This window comes from Megalops cyprinoides, chromosome 19 (genome assembly GCF_013368585.1).
Source record: "Megalops cyprinoides isolate fMegCyp1 chromosome 19, fMegCyp1.pri, whole genome shotgun sequence".
In the NCBI taxonomy this organism is placed as follows: domain Eukaryota; kingdom Metazoa; phylum Chordata; class Actinopteri; order Elopiformes; family Megalopidae; genus Megalops; species Megalops cyprinoides.
The window spans coordinates 7,032,213-7,057,516 of record NC_050601.1 but is presented as its reverse complement, the minus strand read 5'-3'; the positions used below and the strand labels follow the sequence as shown (position 1 = coordinate 7,057,516).

General features: G+C 42.9%; 3 protein-coding genes across 3 annotated transcripts; 1 reads left to right on the top strand and 2 right to left on the bottom strand.

The window, feature by feature from the left end:
* Window positions 1–155: 155 nt before the first annotated feature.
* On the top strand, window positions 156–12,661 carry LOC118794148 (phosphomannomutase 1-like). The gene is made up of 8 exons (XM_036552332.1): window positions 156–583; window positions 2,841–2,958; window positions 3,961–4,037; window positions 4,438–4,529; window positions 5,779–5,878; window positions 6,442–6,517; window positions 9,985–10,100; window positions 10,858–12,661. Exons 1-8 carry the CDS (start codon window positions 500–502, stop codon window positions 10,978–10,980), a joined length of 786 nt encoding a protein of 261 aa, XP_036408225.1. The 5' UTR covers window positions 156–499; the 3' UTR covers window positions 10,981–12,661.
* A 1,443-nt stretch (window positions 12,662–14,104) lies between these two features.
* csdc2b (cold shock domain containing C2, RNA binding b) lies at window positions 14,105–19,139 on the bottom strand. Its single transcript, XM_036552336.1, has 4 exons — window positions 18,507–19,139; window positions 15,953–16,305; window positions 15,414–15,536; window positions 14,105–14,708 (listed from the first exon to the last, which is right to left on the bottom strand). Exons 2-4 carry the CDS (start codon window positions 16,129–16,131, stop codon window positions 14,546–14,548), a joined length of 465 nt encoding a protein of 154 aa, XP_036408229.1. The 5' UTR covers window positions 16,132–16,305; window positions 18,507–19,139; the 3' UTR covers window positions 14,105–14,545.
* A 547-nt stretch (window positions 19,140–19,686) lies between these two features.
* polr3h (polymerase (RNA) III (DNA directed) polypeptide H) lies at window positions 19,687–23,790 on the bottom strand. Its single transcript, XM_036552334.1, has 7 exons — window positions 23,697–23,790; window positions 23,107–23,218; window positions 22,745–22,841; window positions 22,036–22,122; window positions 21,370–21,433; window positions 20,770–20,986; window positions 19,687–20,187 (listed from the first exon to the last, which is right to left on the bottom strand). The coding sequence occupies exons 2-7, from the start codon at window positions 23,215–23,217 to the stop codon at window positions 20,137–20,139; spliced, it is 627 nt and encodes a 208-aa protein (XP_036408227.1). The 5' UTR covers window position 23,218; window positions 23,697–23,790; the 3' UTR covers window positions 19,687–20,136.
* Window positions 23,791–25,304: the final 1,514 nt, after the last annotated feature.

Here is a 25,304-nt window from a genome sequence, read left to right as displayed (position 1 = left end):
GTCGCCGCGAAGACGTGCGCTGTGCTGACTGTAGGATGACACAAGAGGCCTGCGCTGTGCCGATACGTAGCCATCGCCCCCTGCGCATGTGACCATATCGGCGTACTCTGATTGGCTGCCTGTAACGTTCTCCTTGAGAATGTAGCGACGACAAAATGCAATGAGGCGTTCAATGACCACGATTTTTGTCAGTATCGCGGAGTGGCGAGGACGCAGGGATCTTGAAAATGCCGAATTAGTGACAAAGTGGCTTTGATTTTGTTATGACATTTATCTACCAGAACTGCCTTCCAGACGAGGACGTCACATACTCCAGCCACTGATTTAGTTCATTGATTTAGTTTTCGAAGTATTACCTGTGTTTAAGTTATTTTTTAATGATATTGCCATAGCCTACAGAGTTTGTTGTCGTTTTCTGTGCTATATAGCCTCTTATTTGCTGATTCAGCTTGGCATTGCTGAAGTGATTACGTTTCCAGCTGGTTTTTCCTCAGTGGAAATGGATGAAAGTGGTTGTCTTCCCACGAACAGAAACGAACTGTGTTTATTTGATGTGGACGGCACACTAACTCCTCCCAGAGAGGTAAGTTACATTCATTTCATTAAGCGCTCCAAGTGGTGGCAGCCTGAATATATATATTTTTTAAAGTGTTGATTTCATGACTAAGTTAACATTATATAGTTTGTCTTCTTGATGGTTTATCAACCGGTTGCTGCTGTGTTGATAGTGTCCGCGTGTATTATGTAACAATATTGACTATTTTCGACACAGCCTCTTATCCCAGACCTACAGTGGCAGAAAGTATTGTCAGTTCTGCATTTTCTGCAATTAGTTACCGCGGTGCATTGAAGTGTGATTGTGCATTGTGTCCGTATATTGCGATTGGTTTGTGTCTGCGACTGTAATCAGATAGTACTGATCACACTCGTCTCTCGCGGAGCGTGATGTCTTGTGCAACCCGCGGCACCAGCATGCTGGCGAGGGTCAGAGGAACGCGCCGTCCCGGGCAGTTTGAGCATCACTTGCATAATCCCCGACGTTCTTAAAGTATCAATCGGATTGCAGCCGAGAAGTCGGTCACCGCACGTCCGTCGTGCTGAAAGCGCTTGCGCAACGTTGACTGGTGGCGAGTGTGCGGTTCTTGAGTTCCCCGCTTGCTGTTATGAAACTCGATGCCAGAGAGGTTATCTAAGCATTCAAATTAACCAGCTGTCAGCATGGTACAATGATTGGAGTATGAAGGCCACGACCACGTTCATTTGTTGTTGTTTTGTCTTCTCTTCAAATTGTTAATTACAGCCCGATGTAACTTAAAAGAATGGGACATTCATTATCACCAGGCACGAGTTATCACAACATTAACTTCTATAATTAAATATTTTTCACGCAGCAATCCCTTTTTGTCGAGATTGTAAATTCTCTGCTGATATATGCAACCTCACAGGTGTGTGTGTCTAACAGATTTGGTCAGCAGATGCCAGATGACAGGACTACAGTCAGTGTATGATTTAAACGGTGGTTATTTTGAAAGCAGTTTGTCAGTTACAAAACTGAATTTATCACAGTGATGAGATTTTTTTTTTTTTTTTTTTACCAAACGCGTAGGATGCAAGGGTCACAGCAAGTGAGTTCACATCAGGGTAATATCGGACACAATTCACAGCAGTCCACTGTTGGAGGTATAGTTTAACAGCCATTTATACAGTTGATGAATTTGCTGCTGCATTCTTCCTGGAGTCTCTCAGAGATTTAATGATTTAATGAACACATTCACTGGGATGTGTATTCATCTGACTCTGAAGTGTCTTCTACGGCATAATCCAGTTGGGCATTAGATCGTGATGCTTGTTTCCTTTAAAAAGGTAAATCAGCGAGTTTAGCAGGTGAGGCAGTAAGCAAATAAACAAAAGATTTCCCTGGTCTTATGTAAATTGCCTTTTTTGTTTGTTTCTTGGAAGATGTATCAGTCGGTTGTGGTGTTAGTGTCTGAAGGTGAGCAGGTTGTGTAACATTCCTTGCAGTAGCCAATCAGCACAGATAACCAAGGCACCCATTATGACACAACAAAGCCTGTCTGCCAGCTTACCCCACACCCTCAGCGCAGGGCAGATATCCGCTGCATCTTTTCACTGAGACACTCATCACTGCCAGTGTCCGTAGTACACTTTCAGACCCAGGCACCCTCTCAGTCCTTATCTGCTTAAGATACTTGAGTAGGAACAATGTGAGCCTCACGGATGCTATTAAGGGTTTGTTCCCACGCCCTGCCTTTTTTAAACATGAAAAATAAATAGTAAGAATATTTTTTATTTTTGGCATCTCTGCCCATTATTCAAGACCGAAGTTTGCAAAGGTAGTTTTTTTTTGTCCTTTTTTCAGGTGCATATTTACAAAGCAACTGAGTCCCCTATCTGAGGAATATAACCGGGACGACTCTCTAGGAATCAAAACTGCAGCGTTCTGGTTTTCTAGCCCCGTTCCTTAACATCTACTTATGCTGCTCTGCTACCTCTGCACCACCCCCTTTGTTGCACCTTGTCGACATCTTCAGTAACATCGGCAAACAGATAGGCAGCAGTCTGAGGTCCAGGTCTTCAACACCGTGCTACACAAGGGCAGGAGGACCCTGTTGACAAGATCCGGTCAGGAGCCACAAAGTGTTGACTGAAACTCTTATGTCACGGTGCATAGTGTTTGTCTGACTTCATTCCAGTGTCCTTAGCGGACGTGCGTGCACTCCTTGCTCTTGCTGTTGCACCACTTGGGAACATGCTTGTCTGAATTTTTTGTTTTTGCCTGTGAGGGTCAGACAGTGTCTGTGTGTCTGTCTGCCCTACAGAAGATCGACCCACAGCTGGACTCGTTTCTGCAGTCCCTGCGCAAGAAGGTGAAGATCGGAGTGGTGGGGGGCTCCGACTATTCCAAGATTGCAGAACAGCTGGGCGAGGGTGATGAAGGTAACCGCTTGTCACTGCCAGCCCTGTTTCATTGTCTCTGTACCTCTGTTTAAATCCTCATATTGCTGTCGGTGGAGGGAACCCGAGAGTAAAGGTACCAAGCTGAGGCCGCTGCTGTCTCCCTGGCAATGTGAGCCCAGGGTGGAAACGCTGAGAATTGACTGGCTGAATCAGCCCTTTGAGGAAGTGATTACCATGCAGATGCGGCCGTTTGAGCATGCCTGATGTGGCGGTGGTGAACAGTCCACGCTCATCACATTGCGCTTGTGCACTCACTGACCTTTGGTGTGTACCCTCTGACCCTCCTGTGTACTCGTTTCCCGGGTCAGTGGCATTCCTGACATGCTAGAGCGGATTGACTGACCCAAAGCCACTGAGTCAGTGATAGTGAAAATTCGCATTTTGATGTGAAGATGCCTACACTGCATCACTCTCAGCCAAAGGTGCGCTGACATATCTTTCATCTGATAAAACAGAAACATCAGTGAGATTTAACAAGGCCATTCTGGATGGTGTTCCGCATGCATCCGGTAAATTGCTGCTGGTATTGACAAGAGTTATTTCACCATCCCATAAAAATCTCTAACCATTCCATCCGTCTGTGGACTTATCAGTTATTGTACAATGGATTTTCTACATCAAGGAAGCTCTCGTTTTTTATCATAAATTCATGTAGTCGTTAAAGTCTAGATATAGACATGAACTGTCTGTAAAAAAAGACTATGCATAAATTTCCATAAAAAGAAGAGCTCTGTGTAAGAAGAATTTTCATTTGATGATTTGTACTGACAGACAGGTGGTATTACAGAGCACGGCTGGTGTTTCTCTGTTTATGGCTCTTAAGGCCAAGGGTTTATGTCTGAGGACAGGAGGTGGTGACTCCTTTGTGTTTCACTGCTTCTGGGAAAACATTAAGTTGTCAGATGTTTCGCAGTCCTTGTTGCCTATCATTCCTGTCCCCCGGTGGACTCGCACGTAATCATTCCACCTTGTCTCTTGCAGTCATTCACAAGTTTGACTATGTGTTTGCGGAGAATGGCACGGTCCAGTACAAGGACGGGAAACTCATCTCCAAACAGGTGAGCGGAGTGATTTGCGATCACCTTCAGTCATTCTCCAAAGAGGTTTATGAAGCAAAGGTGCAAAAGTATATAGAAATTATTTCTTACATCATACATTTTGGGGAAAAAATTACTTTATGGTTTCATGCTTTACCTTTATCTCTGCGAACTAGCTTGTACCTTCTCCGGCCAACTATTGAGACTTGATCATGCTGAGCTTCTTATACTGTTGACTCCTTATGTGGCTTTTTGCTTGTGATGTACTGTCCCCAACTTGTAAGTTGCTTTGGATAAAAGCATCTGCCAAACAAATAAATGTAGATGTAAATAAGGGGGCCCGGACACATGTTGCGTGCATACATCAGGTCGTAAAACCTGCAGGACTCAGCTTTGCACCTCTCTGTTCTGTTGTCTCCAGGCCATTCAGAATCAGCTGGGGGAGGAGTTACTACAGGACCTTATCAACTTCTGCCTCAGGTACATGGGCCTCATCAAACTGCCCAAAAAGAGGTGAGGTTTTACACAGGCACATTATGTGATATAACAATCTCTGCGCTGACACTTCCTTTCACTTAATTTCAACTACCCAGATATGATACCGAGTGGCACCCATGAGCACTGCACAGCTAAGAATCGTTACATACGCCATAGTTTCAGTTTCTTAGCATTGACTTAGCATCATAGCTGTATTAATGTTGCTGTCTGACATGATATTTAAAAAAAATGCCCAATTTAATCTTCACTCAAAATTTCATTTAATGACATGTCTCAGTTTGCATCTGTAGGCATAGGTCACTGTACTGTGTCAGGGGAGATCTCAAGTAAACAAACAGTGCAAGACAAAGTTATTGGCAGATGTCGACCCAGAAATATCTTGTTGTGGGTGCTGAAACGTTCGCAGAAGCTCAGCTCACCCCTACATAGCTGACACCGTGCCAGTAGATTGTTTTGTTCCTGTTGTTACACTATAATTAGTGTCAAGTAGGATTCTATTATTGTGTCTGTGCCATTGTTTGTGTGCTGAATATCTGCTCCCTCTTCCTGCTGTTAGCTCTCTGTCGCTGCATGGGTTTTGCTCGCAGCTGCCAGTATAATGTCGTTAAACCAAAGCAGTCTCATTTCTGCATTTAAATGAAAAGGGGGGCAGTGAGAGTTATGCTCACCCGAGTGCAGGGCTTAAAGAGGCTGCAGCGAAACAGTGACATGCCCGAGCGTTAAAATGAATGAAATGGGAATGCTGGAGGAAGCGTTCTGTTGTCACAGGGCTTTTGCTGTGATGAGAATATTTAGAAGTGATGAATGCTTTGAAATAAACAATCAAGGAGTGAGAAATGGCTGAGATGTGGGTGGATTCAGGGTGTCAGTATGAAAAGGGAATCTCACCTTTTTCTCTGTCCTTAAAAGCCTCCATAGATTTTACACCGTCTCAAATAGTTTGCAAGCTGTTGCTCGAACGAATGCATTTTCAACGCATTTAATGAATGTAATTTTAGCAAATTGTAGTGATAATCCATTCCCATTTTTAATGACTAAAATGAACTTAATAGCAAACAAACTACTACATTAAGTAAGATCACTCTGTATCTGTGGGGAATTTTGAGGCTTGTTAATCGGCCATTGCGTAATAACACCGTACAGAACACGACACGAGTTATTTTGTGAAATGCACGAACCTAACACAACACAATGATCATCTCTGCCTTGCTGTCTGTGCTCCCTCTTTCTCTCCAGCTTCATTTTCTTGTTTGTGTTTCCCCAGGGGCACGTTTATTGAATTCCGTAACGGCACGCTCAACATCTCCCCCATTGGCCGCAGCTGTACGCACGAGGAGCGAATCGAATTCTCCGAAATCGACAAGGTAAGTCAAGAAGTTTCACGCTAACCAAACGGCCCTGCGGGCTCTTTGAATGGAACTCTCCGCTCTCTCTGGTGGTCCAGCAGCTCAAGGCAAAGTGGTCTGTGGAAAGGGAGTGTGATATTGACCATCAGTTCTCAGCCATTTGTGAGCGTATCTGAGTCATTGTGAATGTGTGGAAGTGGAATGTCGCTTTTCATGAAGTTTTGTCTAACGCTCTCTCAAAAAAGTGAATTAATACTGCATGACAGGAGTTTGTCTGTTTGTCTGCTTACCTGTTTTCATTTGGTTTTTACAAGATTATAACTCATAAAGACATACATAATACTTTCTTATTTCAGTTTAAACCAGCAGCTCATCAGTCTGTGTTTAGCTTTATCATTTTTTTAGTTTAGATGAATGGATGGGAACTATGGGTGGGGATTCAAACTGCATACAGTTTTCAGTATGACAGAGGACATGCCCTATTGAGGATCCAAAGCCCTCATCTCCTGGTGTTAATGGGCACATTGCTGGTAATTAAACTGGCTTTGAAGGCGTCTGTCTGACTCTCCTCTCCACCACAGAGGGAGAAGATCCGGGAGAAGTTTGTGGAGGCCCTGCGCCAGGAGTTTGCAGGGAAGGGTCTCTGTTTCACCCGAGGTAAGCGTGGCAGGGTTTAGTGTCTGTGGAGCCGGTTCATTCTGCATTATTTTTGCTTATGGTACGTGTCTTGCAGTGAGCGTCAGGAGCATCGACTCCTCCATGCGTGTGTGTATTTGTCTGTCACCAGTTTTTGCGTGCTCCTGTGTGTTTGTGTATGTGCTGAAGTACTGTAAAGACAATCACTCTGAATACGTCACTGTTTGTTTGAACTGCCCATCTTCATCTGGGTATATTGTGTCGTACAGTCGCTGTAGGGTACGCTGTCAAGCTTTCGGCATTTTTCTCTCACAGGAAAGAAACTTGTGGTTTTTAGCACAGAGGCTTTGCATAGGTGTTCCATTGAAAACCTCCCACTTGCTGTTTAGCGGTTTCCAATAACTATGGTCAAAACTTCAAATTTATCACGTTCCAGCTGCTTGCATACATCCTGCAGGCAAATCACCCCACTTTCCTCCTCCAGTAGATGATGCAAGTTGACCTTGCGCTCACTTTCCAAACCGGTGCAATCATCACCACACACACGCACCTCCCCTCCCAAGAGGTCTGGTCAGATACTGTGTCATTCTTTGGCCCTCTAAGCAATGAGGTCCAGGTTCTGGGCTTATAGAAGGCAGTTTGCAATTATCAGTAATACATGCAAGCTCTTGATATTCATCAAAAAGTTACATTCCATTACATTATTGTCATTTAGCAGACACTCTTATCCAGACCAACTTACATAGGTTACAATTTTATCCATGTATACAGCTGTATATATATTGAGGCAATTGTGTGTTAAGTAACTTGCCCAAGAGTACAACAGCAGTGCCCAAGCAGGGCATTGAACCAGCAAGCTTTTGGTTTCTTTTTTACCACTACGCCACGCTGCTGTTCTGTTTAGAGCTGTCCTTTGACCTGTCACAGTGTGTACAAGACATGATAAAAAAGAGTGCCCATTCTCACGTCAGAGCCCCTACCCTGTACTTGTTTTTGAACTGTTTTTCTCCATTTAGGGAAACATCACGGTTTGCTCATTGCTTAACCTGCCGCATCCAGTTAATGATCTGTGAAAGAAGCCTGATTTTACAGCGCAAACAGCCTCAGGAGGTTATGTTTTTGTTCATCACTTTCAGTTACTCCCTCCTTCAGCAGCATCACCTTCAGACCTTATCAACGAACACCCACTGCGTGCATGCATGTGTGTGTGTGTGTTTGTGTGGTGATGTGACTGCTCAAAGCCTATGTTCATAAGTGTTAAATGTTAAATGCCTGTGTGTTGATTGACCTGAGATAAGATTTGTAACTTGAGTAGTTATTTGCCTATGGTGAGGATCACTCACAACGTTGAGGTATATCATTGAAGGCCATTAGTATCCTTTGCTTTAGGGTTAATAATTAGTTACAGGTGTTCTATTTCCCAATATGAGATGAAAAACATCGCCTCCTGACATAGTCTCAGGACAGGGTCCGTGTGCGCCTGATATGTTTTGCACGTTTTTAGCAGTTGCTACTTGCAGTTGAGGATCTATGGCCAAATGAAAGAATAAATCCCAGGGAAGATGGGCAGAAACAAGCGGTTGTAAATTACTCCTGTAAGTGTCACTGTCTTGATGCGTCCAACTCAATACACTGCAGGTTTACTCCGAGAAAAGTCGTATTGTAGGAAGTATTATAATTGGGGTAAATTTGGCCTGATGCGGTACAAACAACCATGGTCTTGTGGGCTGTAATTCCAAGAGTTTGTGTCTTTTTATCACCCTCATCACACACTCAGAGAGAAAGTACAAAATGTTCCAGTGCCTGTTCTGAATGGAAACTCTTTCACTGCCAGTAACTCATGACCCAAAATACATGTTGTTAATTGTGCCCGGCAGAGACATGTGTTTCATGTCTGCCCAGTTGGTTGTGAGTGTTTGAGTCTGTGCCATTTGTTTCAGGGAGAGTGGTGGGGGAGGGATTTAGTCAGGGGAGGGGCTTATTTGTGACTTCACCCCCTCTCTGTATGTCCTGTGTGAACTTAACTTGTTATTGAAGGTGTGCTTAATGACTGTAATTTGATGGTGACCTGATTCTTGAATACTTGGCAGGAGTTTAGCTTTGTGTAGTTTATTTTGTAGTTATAGAGGTCTATAAAACAGTGAGCAAGGGAACTGAATGAACGATAGGAGTGAATGAATTTTTGCTTAGCTGTACAATGTTCTGTTTATGGCTGCTGTGGGTGCATGTCCACATCGTGGTTGTGTGCGTTTATGCATTTGAGCGTATACACTGTGCTACCTCTGCACATAGGAACTTAGTACCTTGTGTCTGTTAGTTTGTGTCTGCAGCAGTTAGTATCTTCCTCAAAACTGTGTTCCCTTTAAGCTGAATACCTCAGACACTGTCCTTTATTTTCAAGGGGGAGAGTTCACATGGGGGGGTGGGATGGGGGATGGGATGGGGGTGTGTACAGCCACAAGGCATACGATTGGTTGCTCCAACATTTTCAGCCCAATAAATGGTTTAGCCCATAAAAGGCAGGGTGGCTAACACTAATCAGAACCACAAAAATGGTTCTACTTACTTTTACACCCAGCCCTCCCCCTCCTCCCTCCCTCAACTGGTGTAATTTTTTCTTCCACTTTCATTGACAGAGATATGTCTTCTGCTTCTAAATGTACACTTCTAGATGATGTATGAGTTCCATTCCAAAAGTAAGAGAACTCAAATGATTCAACAAGAGATCAACAAGTCTGAAGTAGTAACTAATACTAAACCTTCAGCTCTGAGAACAGAGAGAGAAAGGAAGTTCATTTATAAATATATACCTGAGTGTTATGGCAAAGAGATTTAAAGGGAAGTGTTTTGGCATGGCCTCGAAGAGGAAAGGGAGAGAGGGACTTCTAGTAAGCCTGGGGCAATTAAATAGTATCTTAATTTATATTAAAATGTAAAATGCGGCTGGCTTTCAGTTGAACATAACACTGGCTAATTACATTATTGCTCAGAGCTGATTTTATTATGCATGAACGACTGTGCTATTTAATGTTTGAAGTTCTGAATTACATGGTTACTAAATGAGGTGCTCTCAGAGCAAGTTCCAAGAACTGTTATTCAGTAACCATGTTTTGTTTCATATATGGATTTTCTCTAATCCTCCTGCTTTGCTGTTTGCCTTTGAATTTCAAAGGAAAGTTCAGTCAAGCATGATGACAACATGTGACTTCCATGAACACTCGAATGTAAAAGTGCGATAAACAGTAAAAGTGTACACTTTTTCAAATTTGTTCAACCCTCTCTCTCTCTCTCTCTCTCTCTCTCTCTCTCTCCCTCTTCCTCTCTGTCTCTCCCTCTCTCTCTCCCTGTCTCTCTGTCTCTGTCTCTCTCTCTCTCTCTCTCTCTCTCTCCCTGTCTCTCTGTCTCTCTCTCTCTCTCTCTCTCTCTCTCTCTCTCTCCCCCCCTCTCTCTCTCTCCTTGTCTCTCTGTCTCTCTCTCTCTTTTTCCAGGCGGTCTAATCAGTTTTGACGTGTTTCCCGAAGGATGGGACAAGAGGCTGTGTCTGGACGTGCTGGAGGAAGAGGGACTGAGCAGAATCTACTTTTTTGGCAACGAGACGTCGTATGTAAGTAGAGGAGGACTGGACAAGGAGAGCATGGATGATGGCTTAAGGGGGCAGGCGGGAGTAGAGCAGGGTGGGGGGGGCGGGTTTGAGGTTGCAGCCATAGGGGTTAAAGGTGAAAGGTTAATGGAACATTGTGTCTGGCTATGGTAAGAGCAGTGGACCTGAAAGATATGTCCATGAGCATTTTTGTACCAGTGAAAGGTGCCTGCCATGTCTGTGAAGTCTGTTCTGAAAGTTGTCCATTGAGATGCTGCAACAACCATTTTTTTTACCTACATGAATGGGTTAATCTTTAACATACTCTGAACAAAATGGCCGTGCGCACAGTGAATGTGTGTATGAATTGAGTCTGAATAGTATGTAATTTAGTTAGCAGAGGAGATTCGCCAATTATCATTGGTACCTTATTGCCTGTCATGCTCTGATGAAGCCGCAGATAAATGAAGTTGCGGACGACTTGGATACAGTTCAGCTGGGGAGTGTTTGTGTGTTCAAAGGCATGTGTGAGTGTGTCTGTGTTGGTTCGTGTGCAGTGGTGTGTGCGAGTGAGCATGCATGTGTCCCAGTCTGTCTCTCTCACACACACACACACAGACAAAGAGAGTAAATGAATAATGCACTGAGAGCTGGGCATTGGACAGAAAGTGTAGAAAATTAATTTGCACTGTGAACTTTAAAGACAGATACTCATTCAAAGCAGAGTCCAGAGCAGAGACCATAATTCTGGGTTAAAACAGTCTCCCGTCTCGTGCTTTAGGGAGGAAATGACTACGAGATCTTCAATGACCCTCGGACCATCGGCTTCACAGTGTACTCTCCCGAAGATACGGCCAGACTCTGCAGAGAACTTTTCTTCAGTGCTCCTCCTAACGAGTGTTGATGTCACACATGGCACCCACACTCCACACACCCCTCATGCTCCCCCTGGTGTTCAGGACGGTAATTGCACAGAGCAGTGTGCAAGGGGGTGGGACCTACACCAATCATGTATATATAAGTAAAATCACTACTGATTTACTATTTTAGTGTTAATTATAATTTTACTAATAATAGTAATTAGCGTTGGAATTTTAAAGGGAGCAACAGTGATTTGCATCTGTTGACCTGGACATGAAAAAAAAAAAACACTCGTTATTGCCATGGACAAAATGGCAGCATCTGTTATTTACCAGCAGATCCAGAGAACCTTCTTTAAAGGGATACCTTTATCAATGTGGAGGTTTGTTTTTGGGTTTTTTCTTTCTAATGGTTTTACTACAGTTTAAAAATTACCTACAATTTCATATGAAAAACTGTTATGTAGCGATATTAATTTTGTAGGGTGATTTTTTTAAAATATAATTTGGCACTGCTAAATGCCCTGCATGTGCACCTTTCTGGTTATTCTGTGGAAATGACCATAGTGTGCTGTAAGCAAGCCCTTCTTGTGAGTGTTTTGTAAGTTGTATATTTACGTGAGTACCCTGTATTGTTTTGCACTCCAGTTGTCAAATGAATCTGACAAACTGTTGTAGATGGCCAAAGTTTACATTTTGATTGTAGTGAGCCAACAACTTGTACTTTAATACTGAACAATGATTTGAATTGTGAAAAACAATGAGCAGGCATTGATCGAGAACTGTCTGCATGTAATGGTGCTTTTGCTTTAAACGTGATGTATAAGGTTATGGTACTAGAATGGTAATGTATGTCCTTGACTCATTCTGTTGGAATCATTCCACTCCATTTCAAGCTTTCACATTCATAATTGCACACTAATATAACAGCCTGCTTGGATGTGACATCTGAAATCTGTTAAGAGACAGACAGTGTTTTCTATAAGCTTAATCAGTGAAGATTACATCAAGGTATTGGAAGAAAACCAGTCACTAAGTGACAAGTTTCCATCCTTGTTGAAAGTGATGTTGGTTTTTCAAATGCTTAAGTATTAAATCCATCTTGCACTTTGGAAGACTTGGACAGTCCTGCGTTCACAGTCCCTGGAGTTTTGGAGATGTCTTTCCACCAGCGTCGGACTGATATTTTAATCAACGGGTGATTCAGGTTCCTGCCCAGTAAGTGTAATTAAGACCTGAATTTAAATGAAAACCAGTAACCAACTGATCCCCAGTGGATACCACCTTGCTCCTGCTTTCCTGTCTTTAGATCAAAGTTTCCCTAGTCCTGGTATTGAAGGATTCTGGTCTGGCAGGATTGATTTCCTGCTCTTTTAAATGACCGACACTCTCAGAACAGAGAGGACTGGTCCCATGGTTTTGAAAAATGCAATGATTGGCTAAATCAAGTGCTGAAACGGTGTGATTATGAAAGAATGGACTGTGACACTCCAGGAATACAGTTGGACACTGGTCAGGAATGGACACTCCTTGTGTAGAGTGAGGCCCTCGATTCACCGTAAAAATCAACACTCCCCTTGCCCTAAACAGCTCTATGAAGAGAATGCCCAGGAACCAATCAGTATAATAAATAAAATGTTTAAATCAAGTCATGCAGTAAATGTTCATTGTTGAACATGAGGTCTGTGACAAATGTGTTTGTTTTTTTAAATAAAATGATGTGTAAAGCAGCAATGTCCTACTCTGCATGGTTTACATACGATAAGCACATTCTTTTCCATCACTGGATGTGTCAGTTTGCTTCACACGCTGTCCTTCACAGAATTGCTAGTTTGTGGAGTGGTGGAACCCCACAGCTCTGGGGTGCAAGGTAGGACCACACCCATAATAGGATGCCAGGCCATTAGAGGGAAGAATGAAGAGATCCAGGTTAAGGCAGGCAACATGTCTTTGAACTGTGTGGGGAAAAGTACTGAATACAGAAAACTCACACTGGACACAAGCAGAACATGCACCTAACACCACTGAGTTTAAAGCCACTTTGAAGCCTTGGACTCTGTAGCTAAAAGGAGACTGTTACCCATTGTGCTCCCTACCAGTTGTATTTACGTAATATTCCACAGGTCCAAAGTGTCCAAACTTTTTTAAAATTATAAGTAAGCACAAAAATTAATGATACAGACCATTTAACATTTTACTTATAATCCTAATATGGGAGACTTTTTCTGGTAAATTACCATTGTTCAGTTTGTTCATTCAAGTAGAGAATATGGTTAATTTTAATCTAGGAATGCACTCATATAATCTAGAGCAACCTTATAAATAAGCCTGGAAATGACCACTATGTCACCAAAATTTCTTTCCAATAGAGTTCCCACATTGCCAATGTTAAAAAGGATGATCAGACAGACTGACAGACATACACAGAGTAACCAATGACACAGTGCAAGCCTGGTCAGAAAATTTCAACACCCATCTAGAAATCATTAAAGTTTTTTATTTTTCATTTTAATTTCTCATCATAATAGCAATACATCAATCACAGTGTTTGACCTGGGAAAAAAAGTGCTCTGACTTCAAATAATACAAACAAACAAAAAAAATCTCATTTGAGATCAATCTGTGTTTGTTAGAAACATCAGCAAAGTCATTTCAAAAAGTGATGCTGAACGGTAGGAAAGTTGCAAAGAAAAACTCTAGACACATCAAATTACATGCAAAAACATGCTGTAACTATGATACTGCATTTTCATTCAAACATTGCTTTAATAAGAAAATAGTTTAAGTACAATTGATCATTTAAGAATTTGAAAAAAAATGTCTCAAGAGGGGAGGGGGATGAAATTAATATTCTACACTCTATTAAGTATCAGTAATTCCTATTAGACTACAATGCTATAAGATCTGCTCTGAACGGCTTGACAAGCGATCTGTGAGAGTTGTAAATTTGGCAGTATATTTTCTGGAATCTTTTGGGATCGTGTGCACTTTTTGTAATGCAACACCCAGATCCAGAATACGTTTGTACAAAAACATTTAACCTAAAAAATGTATCTAAATTGGAACACAATTGATACTTGGGATTAAAAATAAATTAGCAGATAAATAAAGGCCAGGTACGGATAAAATTTCAGGAAAAAAAAACTTGCATTTTGTTTCACAGTAAAATTAATCTTTTCCTTAAAACCTCCATTTTATGTTTTCACTCAGTCTCGCCTCCATCTTAAATTTCCCAGAAATTCTCCACAGAAACCCAACAGGACTTCAAAGGTAATGTAAATATTGTCCTCTTCATTTCCTCCACCTCTCCCACTCCTGTTTTTTTTTTACCTTATCATCATTTTGTTCTCTCTTAAGAGCTCTTCACCCTGACTGACACATTACATTTTATCAGTCACGTCTCCTCCATAAACTTCCATTCCTCTGTCTCATTTCACTTTCAGTGACAACACCAATGCAACACAGACCTCTTTCACCTCCCTACATCCCTCCTTTTATCACTTATCAATGCTTTCTATCCCCCCCCATACATTTTCTTTCCCACAATTCCACTCCCCCCGCTCCCCCTCCCCCTCCCATTAAATAGCAACAGCGGCTCGGAGCTGAAGCCTAGGAGCTGATTATCTGCCCAGACCAAGTCTCATGCTTCGTCCCTGGGTTCTGGTGAGTGATGACCACCTCCACGGCCTGCATTTTCAGATTCTTGGGTGGGATGGGGCACAGCTTGTATGTCACTTCATCCCCCTCCATTGGCACGTACTCCCCCTCAATGCTAGGTGAGAAACAACAGAAGTACCAGTTACAGTCACTACAGCACTGTCCATCGCTTATCCATTGAACTTATCTATTTATTGCACTTTGGCTTTGCACGATAATGAGGAATACTTGCTTGATCCATACATACATACTCACAGGGAAACAAATGGTTGCAGAAAAACTTGGAAAAAGCACTGGAACACTTTTAATGGTGTGTAGAATTATATTGACGGTGTGGGTGTGGTTGCAAGTTTTCGTATTTCGTATGTTTCACGTTTTGTTTTTCTGATGTAAAATATTTTTGATGAGATCAACACAACTGATCATTGTAAGTTGAATTGCTGTTCATTACTAAAAGAATTATCATGTCTTTTCATGTATCGTCTAACAAATTTACACATGAAATTGACTGGTAGGTGAACTGAATGCCTGTGAAATTCCTTATTTCCTTAAATTACCTTGTCTGGTCAACTACTGAAACTTGGTCATGCAGTATGTGTAATATTGTGACTCCATGTATGACTTTCACTTGTGTTGAACTCTGCCTCACTTGTAAGTCACTTTGGATAAAAGCATCTGCCAAATGAATAAAAGTCAATGTGAATAAAACAGGGCCAGTATGGGAGTGAGAGGAGCTACATGTGGCCCATAAAAGCTGCAGTCCCTGCAGACAGTCAATAGGGGGCAATATTGTCCTAATGCCAAAGCTCCATTCACTCACTCTGAGATGTGGACGAAGATGTCCTCCCCGCTGTGGGAGGGGCGAATGAAGCCGTGACCCTGTGACCTGGAGAAGTTTTTGCACACGCCCTTGAAGATCGGCCCGGAGTTGGCCCTCGCAGTGCTGCAGGCAGGGGGGTGGGGGTTTGGGGGGTGGGGGGTCACAGAAAACAATTCATTTGTGTTATACGCCCAGTTGTGAAGATTATTTTTAGAATGATTTCTGGTGGCTCAACAACACATAAAACTCTTAAAAACAGAAGGCATGCAATCACAATTTACGTACTTAATCCCAAGTGCACGAAGACCTGGCTACACGTATTCACATAATCCTGCAGGAATTTCTAGGCAGTGATGGGAAAGTGAGGCTGCATGAGCCCAGCTATGGGTGGGGCTACCCTGTGCTGTCAATCACTGAACAAAAGGCTTTGCTCTCTACAGCAAATCACTGCAATCTGTGTCAAGCTATGAGTCACTGATAACACATTTTTGGGGTCCCACAAAGCCTCGCCCTGCCATCACTGTTCGCTGGATACTTACGCTGAGTATGTACGGGTGCGCTTGGTGGGCAGAGGGCTGGGAAGTTCCCCCGGCTGGGGAAGACCCCCTCCCCACATGTGACTGCCGTCCTTCATGAAGGGGAAGGAGAGGGACAGTGAGGCACTGCGGGGGGGGAGCAGGGGGGCTTCCGAAGGGGACGACAGGCCTGGTTCTGCCATGGCCGCAGGGCTGTACGTGGCCGTCAGCGCAGATGGAGCCTCTAGTCACGACTCTGCCGATCTGTCTGGCTGAATGCACCTGCAACTATCCGTCCCTCAGCAAACCTCCGTCTCTGGGGTTGTGGCTGGACAGTGTCCGTATGTCACTTCAAAACAATGTGAACATAGGACTTCCTGTAACACAGAGGAAGACGGAGGGATCAGGGACGGAAAGACACTCAACAAACATACTGTCATCCACAGTCTGTAGTGACAACATGGTGTAAAGAGCAGGATGAACAATGACACAATACGAATGGAAAAAAGCAACGTAACCAACTCAGCTCAGGGCAGTGTTTCAGTAATACAGATATGGTACATGGTAAGAGTTTTTTAAAAAAGGAAAAAAGTTAATAGTACAAACAAATATGAGTGATAGGTACATTGCGCTTAGTTGCCAGCTGTGTGCAAATATTTACAAAGCCCAACTGAAGAAAGAATATTTTTTTTCTTTTTTCCCCAACCAGGTTCATTTCTCACTCTCTGACAGCCTATTGAAAACACATGTCAAAGGAAAAATTTAAACATTTAAAAGAATGTCTGAATGCTCTGTTAATGTACCGAGGCTTCTGGAAGCGTCTCGTGTTGAAAGATTGATTAGCTTTTTTCTTCCCTCAGCCTAACACCTGCAATAAACACATGCAGTGTTAGGGACCAAGACAGGAAGTCAAACTTAAAACATCCCCAAGTGGGGCAGCTTACTAGAGACTGTCAGCAAAAGAGAGGCAAAAAAGAACACAGAGAAGAGGAGTGAGAGAAAGAGAAAGAGAATGAAGGGAGAGAAAGAGAGGGGTAAAACGAGGGACAGAAAGAAAGAAACAAGCAAACGTAGTAGCAAGGGTTGACAGACAAGGAGAAGCACTGGACACAACTAGAGACAAATGCTTATTGTGCAGAATACAAGAGCGGCCTGGTTTCGAGGTACACCATCAATAACCCAAACTGCCCTCGTGTCACAACGAGTGAAAAGTCTTCTAGGGTCCAACTGAGTTTTGGGCTCCTGAATTCCTAGAATACCACTGCGGGGACAGCACAGGGCAAATGTTTCTGCACGAGTCCGGTGGCGGTGCGATCCAAGCCACCGCCGGATTGTTCATTCAGTGCGTGAGTCAAAACATCTACTGTCCTCTCTCTTCAAGCACACAGTATATGTCTGTGTGCTGTTTGTCTTAGTGCTTGCATTTATTCCGAGCCTGGTTGGGTCCCTAGGGCGGAGAGAAAGTGCAACCATGAAGATGTCCTCTATTGACAAAAGAGGTCATTCTGCAAGATATGGTGGCATAGATTGCAGAGAGGCGTCATGTGGCGTATGTATTTCAAAACAAGGTCGACGACGAAAAAGAGGCATTCAGGAAAGTTTATCAATACATACATATGTCAGTCTTTCTATCGCACTGGACTATACTTGCTTGGCTGCAAAGCTCCCACAGGGAATACAAGCACAGATGGCAGCCAAGTTTGACAAAACACCCCTGCTCTCTGAACAACAATGCTCAACCCAAATATTGCAAACAATTAATTATGTATTATGTTTAACCATTATTAATATAAATTGTCAAGTAACCTGTCGTTTTAAATGGCTATAATTAGCTATGTCTGGTAAAATTAGCTGCACACAGTGTAATGAAGCGGACATAATGAGACATCAGCAAACGGCGTGACCAAGCTCAGCTTTGAGCGAGGAGAAGAAAGACAGAGTGGCAAGAAGATCGCACTGACAGCATGCTAAATTTGAGTTCTGCGTTCCTCTGGATCGCTTGTGAAAAGAACACGAGGGGGAAAGATGTTTTAAATTTGTGTCATTTCCCCAAGATGTCGTTACGCTTCTTGCAACAGAAGCGCAGTCCGTGCGGGGGACAGAGTCGAATGAATGAGCTTGTACACGAGCGTCACCAGAAGCTGGATATAACTTTAGGTTAGACGCAAGTCTCGAATTGATCGATTTTCTGTCTTTGCGACAACAAAGACGTGTTCCAACTAAAAAAGGACGACAATCTAGCGATACAGTATCAAGCGGCGACACAGCTCAAACCCACGGCGGGAGCCAAAACAAACAAACTCTCTTTGATAATCAAACTGTCCCCCTTTTTATAATTCCAGAACATTCGCTATAGTTTAACATGTGAATGCACACAACCCGGAGTAGGACAAACGGACTGGGTAGTTGGTGTTTTTTCCCCCCCCCCCCAGAGTCAGAGTACAATATGTACCCTGAACAGCTTAAATCTTCCTGTTGGGAATAAAGATCGCATATAGTGAAAACAATACAAAAAACTACAGCAAACAATGCAACCACATGATATGCAAATTAAAACGAGACTGAATTTGGTTCTTACCGCAGAATATTGCCCGTTACGCCGGGCGAGGGAACTGCACGTCTTGTCGCCACCTATTATATAACATAAATGAAAAACAAGCATAAATCCGTGCAGCGCAGTGGTATATACCCTGTCTTTGAAGCTATGTTATGGGATTCAACGGGACTCCGCCGTCTGTGCGGATTGGGCGAATGTGTCTGTGCGTGACCAGAGCCACACGACCAACGTAAGTGAGGGGGGAAAAAAGACGGGGAGTGGGGTTCGTTTGTCGACAGAATTGGACGAAAACCAAGATTGATTTGCCCTTTGAAATAAAACGCTCTGGACAGCGAGCGATTACGATCAGCGCTGTACGAACCGTCAACGTGTGTTATTAGATGAAACGCACTGTCTGTATGAGGTGGAATCTCCCTTCAACCACCAAGCCGTTGCAGTAAGAGTTAATGGAGCATCAGTTCAAAGTTTACGATCTCAAAACTCACGCAGCCGGAATTATCTCACGTCTCACGATGAACGCTCAACAAACTTCACTGGTTACACATACGGTGCGCGCACACGAGCACTAACAAAAATGGCAGCACAACTTAGTGGGAAACACGGAAAGCTACACCAGAGCCTTCGTTTGTACTCTGAACATACAAACACGAGCAGCACCGCCGCATGCTTCCCCCAGCCAACACTGGTGTGATTAACCTCTTCAGGATCAAGCCCGATCGTACAGCTGGACTTTTGATTACCTGCTACATTTTATCTCACGTTCAGTGGATTTCAAAAATAATTAAAATGCGAAGCTTAAACACATTTTTGTATTTACTACAAATAAATTTGCTCAGACGTCCAAATGAAAACAACATGCATATACATTCAAGTAAGCAAATAGACACTTCTATTTTTTTTATGACAGTACCAGAAATCCACCAGTTTGCTGTAAAGTCCTTCCCTGCAGCAAGTGTTTAAGTGTTTGGGGAAATAAGGAACTAACCTATGCTTTGGAAACATGTAGAAATGCGGGCTGTAGCTGAAACTCGCTTTTTAGCGTTCAGCTGCTGAATCCCCTTGACAACAAAGCTTGCATTGCATGGTCTGCGTATGCTGAGTCGAGTTAAGGTTTCAGGTCAGATGCAGACAAACATAAGTAGACCAAAAGAAACCCACGCCAGACACCAAGACACAGTACCCAAATGGAAATGGTCTCTTTTAATATGCACCGAGCCACAATCTGTTTATATATATGGTCACAGCAGTATTTACAATACGACCTACAGCTCTCAGACAATCAGTCACTTCACTCTGCAGGACACCTAGAGAAACAGCCCACTTCTTCCTGCAGACTGTGTCCATAATGCACAAAGTCAAGTCTTAATGATCGCTGTTGCCCTTCTTGGTCTGAGTCTGCCGTTCACTGTGGGTAATATTTCCTGTCCAATAGCTGCTCTTGGGACAGGCCGTTCGCATTATCAGTGCTCCAACTGCACAGTCCATCAAAGTTGTTTGCACCGTCCGCTCGGATCCAATGAGATCACGCAATCGCAGTTTATCCGAGTTCATCACAAGCAGGCGGGAGTTGCACTGGGGGAGGGGCCAGGCAGAACGGACAGTCCCTTGAGCCTGCCGGCTCGCTTGCTCTCCTGTCCGTCATTCCCTGCCGTTAGCTGTTCCACCAGGACAGCAGTCCCAAGCCAGGCTCACTGATGGATCCCTAGAATAGAGGGAGGGATAAAGAGGGAGGCAGTGAGAAAGGTACAGACTGAGTCCATGTTCCAGCAAGATGCAGTAAGTAACAAGTGCACTCAAACACCGAGCAGCAGTGTAGCATAGTGCTTAAGGAGCAGGACTCGTAACCGAAAGATTGCCGGTTTGATTCCCCACAGGGACACTGCTGCCCTACACTTGGGCAAGGTACTCAACCCACAATCGCCTCAGTAAATATCCAACTGTATAAATGGATCACACTGTAAAAACCTGTAATTGATGCAAGTCGCTCTGCATAAGAGCGTCTGCTAAAATGCCAATAATGTAATGTAATGAAACAGGTTAGAGTGGAAGGACACATATGCTGGAAGAGTGAAGTTTGGCAAAAATCTGTGAACCCATTTTCTCTCACAGTCAGCCACTACTTGGGTCACTTCACCCATTTTGAACGGAGTGACCCCAGGCATAAGACAACAATGACCGCACACCAATTCTGAGCAACAAACCAAAGTACCACATGAAGTGAAAGATTTTTTTCCCCTGTAAGAGCCACAGACAGCGCTGTATTTGACAGTGTGGGTTCTCTTACTATCAGCGTGTACGGGGCCTCCTTCTTCTGCCCGCTGTCCTCGGCCCCTGGGGCCGCGGGGGTGTCGGTCGCCGTGACCGCAGGACCAGTGGGGGAGGTGTCCAGGAAGAGCTCGTCAGTAACCCGGAAGCGGATCTCCTCGCCCTGGTCCATGTAGAGGTCGTGGGCTCCCTCGTCTGTCTCGTACTCCCAAACCCACACCTGCTCAGCCTCGTCGCTGGGGGTTCAGTGAAGGAACACACTCTCTGGCTTTTTTTTTCTTCTATGTATATTATAAGAAACACCTGCCTCATTCCCACCTCCATTCTCATTTGCATGTTCAGGGTCCCAGCAGACAGGAGTACATCTAAAAAAGAAGCTGCCTTTCTTTACACTATCCTCAGATGCTGTTAGCTAGGAAAGGGTGTCAAATCCTCTCTCCATGCTGTGTAATACCAAAGACACTTTGAATGACTGATGGATCAAGACGCTTACATGCAGTGCACTGCGATGGACACAAATTTACATGGAAACCTGGCACTGGGAATCATGAAGGGGGTGTCAAATACAGTCAGACAAACTTGTTTTTACACAAGTCATCACTGCCATTGTCCAGGATACAATTTGGCGGGCTGTTGAAGAGACTCTGGTGGAATAATGATGTCATCGAAGAATCCCAGGCTGACTGCAAGATACAGATACCAGCATATTTCAACACCTTGAAACATTAACGCATTGTTTAATCTGGAAACATTCCTACATATATAATGATATTATACTGCGAGGAAGTGGGGTTAGGGAGGGGAACATTGATATATTATCACAAATAATCCTTTTATGCATTCAAGTTTTATAACAGTGATATTGTGATAAAGCACATTATAATTGTTCATATCCTTAATATGCTTAACGTCTACTCTATACTGTGTAACATCTACACAGTGCAAAACACTGATTTTCTGAACCCTGCTCAGGAGCAGGTGTTGAGCAGTGATGTGTAATCAACATTGTTAGGAACGGTTGTTTTAGGCATACTGGGAGAGCAACGTATTTAAGCAAACAACCGCCATAGAAGAAGAGGGAGAACTCAGAAGGCAAGACTGACAGACAAACAAGTTTTGTGAGTAAACAGAAACACAGTCCAAACAAGTAAAGGTATGCAGGACATTCAGACAGGTCACAATGGATGCCACCAAGTATAAATAATGGCAGAAAAAGGGACGACGCAGACCAGTCCCGCAGAGAAACAGAGGACAGAGAGATAGCAGACAGCCACGCCTCGCTCACCGTGCACCCCCTCCTGGCTGCAGTACTTTATCTTCCCCACCAGGATCTCGTCCAGAAAAGGGTGGAACACCACGTACCTGAAGTGCACTGACGAAAGGAGAGACAGAGACAATTTTTCTCAGGCTGTGATCAGCACTGACCTTGAGCCAGCTGCTGTTCGACTGATACAGCGAAATGCAAAAGAGAACTCCAAAAGGTCTATTACTATGAACTCATGGCATTAAAAAGAAATGAAGTCCAGAGAATTCAAGAACACACAAAAACAAGGTAGGAGAATGGACTTTTTCCCATTAGTGCAAAATCCATTTTTAAGATGCAGGTGTAAAGTTTGAACTGTGTGATATATAACAGGGACATAATTCCCTAGCGTAGAATTCAACATTAAAAACATTATCTTAAAAAGGTTGAACACGTGAAAGCTACTATCAAATGTGTTCCAGGTCCCACACCTACAGCTCAGACTCAGAGAAAGCAAATGTGCCACTCCTATTATGTTGCACTAAATGTAACCCCCCCCCCCCCCCCCCCCCCCCCCAAAAAAAAAAACACATCATTAAAACAACTTTTGTCTGTCTTGCATTGTGTGCCTGAACACAAGCATTACTGAGTATACGGCTGAATGGGTCTTGTTATTTTGAGTGGTCACTTTTCCATCTAAGCAGATTCCTGTATCAGCACCTGGCAAGTTACTTTGCCTTGTGTCCCATACCTTTGGTGTGTGAGGCCCCATCACCTGGGAATATGTAAGAGTCCTCCAGTTTGGTGATGTCATACAGACAGATGCACAAACCAACATTGTAGACTACCTGCGGGGGAGATGGACAGACATAGTGAGAACAGGTCTTCAGGAATATCATTATAATAAAACCAAAAGCAAACAAACCTTGGCTTAGTTTTGTCCAATTATTTTAAAATACTAAGCTTATCCTCCTCCCGTAATTGTTTGCGGTTCGACACCCGCGCTCTCCAGTGTGACTTTTGCCAACTTCGAGCTCATTACTATTACGCCCATGAGAGCAATTTTGCGCACGTCAACATCCTAAAATATCCACTAGCATCCATCACACCCACCTTGTTGGCCAGCTTTTTGTTGAGTTCCTCCGCGATAGCTTCGTTGAGTTGCCGTTGAAACTGCCACGGAGGAATCCTCACGGTGTCCACCATCTCCACCACCACGAACATCCTGGCACGAAGAGAGAAGGATCGAACGGACGAAACAATCCAAGTTCAATTCGCACTAGAGGAAGCAACGCGAATGAAAATTTCGATTCAGCCAGGTAGGAATCTGACCTAAATATAGGCATTGTACAGTTGACAAATAGCTCCATAACGGCTGGCAACTTAGCTTAAGGCTGGCTTGCTAGATAGCTATACAGTACATGCACGTAATACAAGTGCTAATTTTACGAGTGGCAGGAATGTAGCCGGTAGCTGAAGTTAGCTAGCAAACTACATTGTCTTAAAACAGGTCCAGGTTTTTCTTCTCCTCCAAGACAAACAACGGTATTTCCATTGCAAACCGAACGGAAATTCAGTATTTGATGTTATAGTCTAGCTAGGCATGTAGCTAATCAGTTAGCTAAAAGGCTAAAAACCGTATATAATACGGTGGCTAGCAAGATATCCACTGGCCATGACCCTTGACTGTAAATTCAGTTTACCTTTTTCCTTGTAAGTCTTGAAGACGTTCAGCTGGAAACAGCTAACTTTGGTATGTAGTCATGTGTAGATCACCTATTCCCCATCTTGTGTCAAACTTATGTACGACCAAACCTCTTCTTTACGACCAGCATGTGCTTTCATTACGACAACGAAAATCTATTTACGGCAAATCCTATACATGAACATTATTACCGTTTTTTTTTTTTTTTTTTTTAAATAAAGTAAGATTCCCGGTTGCTTCCATAAAATGCTTCTCTTTGTATTCCAGTTTTAACACATAAAACGACGGTTTTATGTGTTAAATAATCAGATTAAATTGTAGATAAGAATTATAACAGTTAATAGTAAGGAAAGAACTGATATCAACCATATTTATTAAGACGAGTAAGAAGAGTGTAACCTATAAATCAATTACTGATTGGATGCATGGACTTCTATCTAGTTGTGCATATTTTAATTGTACCACGTGAGACCTAAGACAAATCATGAATTTCCATTTGATGATGTGAAAATGTAGCAAAATTACACTGCCAAGTGTTGCAATTGAACTGCAACTAGTTATTCAAGACTACCAAGTGTAAAACTAACTTTCCATAATGACAATAAAAAAAAAAAAATCAGGAAAAAAGAAAGGAGAAACAATTGCACACAAGACCACTCAAATGTCTTCATAAATATTTAATTACTGTCATATTGGAAAGATACTCAAATCTCATTCTGACCTTGCGAGCTGCAAAACTCCAAGCTTTCATTATCTACTTTTATAAAATCAAACTATTTAATCAAAATGAGATATGGAAACAGAGAGGAGAGTTTGTTAACCACAACTGGAGAGATAACAGGAGAATTGAAATGCCTTCACTGCTTGGATTTCTTGGAGACGTGTATCTGTCATGCTTGTACAGATGGTCAATCAAGTTTATCAGTTATATATATTACACTAATGCTTAAACTCATACTATACAAAACAGACATTAATTAGCTGCAGACTATTATGAACCGATCATTTCAAATTTGCTCACATGAAACCTTGACAGATTGAACTCCGAAATCCATGAGGCATTTCAGCCGATTACACAACAATGTTCTGAAACTCACAGATTTGAACCAGTTAGCAACAATATCTTGCATTGCATTACATCACAGTATTAGCAACAGTTGAGTATGGGAGTGCAGTCCGTATGGGTTGTGATGCACAAAAGCAGATTCGGTTTTACATCGCAAGCAAATCAAACAGGTCAGAGGCACTCTATCACACTGAACGAGGGGTGCAGATTCCACAAATAACTGCTCCAGATACAACATAAACAGATACTGTTGGTCAATATTCTGTTTATGTTTTGACCAATGGCCCAAAGCTCAGTAGTCACATATTATTTAAACAGTTGTTACAGTTCATTGTGAAATGTTACATGTGTTTTGCCATGAGAAAATTCAGAACTTTAGCTTTCTTGGGTGTGTTTTTCAAACACTTTAAAATGACTGAGGCATCTGGAGATTACTGCAAAAGACTGGTCGCAGGCAAGCAATTGATTAGTAAGATCCACTTAGAAGGTAGTAAAGCGTTTAACATGTAACAAACATGACATATTGGGGATTATGACAGA

Excerpts from the sequence above, each read along its gene's own strand:
- polr3h (XM_036552334.1), bottom strand. The coding sequence starts at position 23,217 with ATGTTCGTGGTGGTGGAGATGGTGGACACCGTGAGGATTCCTCCGTGG. Across the intron at positions 22,842-23,106 it reads ACAAAAAGCTGGCCAACAAG|GTAGTCTACAATGTTGGTTT; the intron begins GTGGGTGTGATG and ends TCTCCCCCGCAG. Across the intron at positions 22,123-22,744 it reads TGGGGCCTCACACACCAAAG|TGCACTTCAGGTACGTGGTG; the intron begins GTATGGGACACA and ends TCCTTTCGTCAG.
- LOC118794148 (XM_036552332.1), top strand. The coding sequence starts at position 500 with ATGGATGAAAGTGGTTGTCTTCCCACGAACAGAAACGAACTGTGTTTA. Across the intron at positions 2,959-3,960 it reads GCTGGGCGAGGGTGATGAAG|TCATTCACAAGTTTGACTAT; the intron begins GTAACCGCTTGT and ends TGTCTCTTGCAG. Across the intron at positions 4,038-4,437 it reads GGAAACTCATCTCCAAACAG|GCCATTCAGAATCAGCTGGG; the intron begins GTGAGCGGAGTG and ends TGTTGTCTCCAG.
- csdc2b (XM_036552336.1), bottom strand. The coding sequence starts at position 16,131 with ATGGCAGAACCAGGCCTGTCGTCCCCTTCGGAAGCCCCCCTGCTCCCC. Across the intron at positions 15,537-15,952 it reads CGCACCCGTACATACTCAGC|CACTGCGAGGGCCAACTCCG; the intron begins GTAAGTATCCAG and ends CCCTGCCTGCAG. Across the intron at positions 14,709-15,413 it reads ATCTTCGTCCACATCTCAGA|CATTGAGGGGGAGTACGTGC; the intron begins GTGAGTGAATGG and ends TTTCTCACCTAG.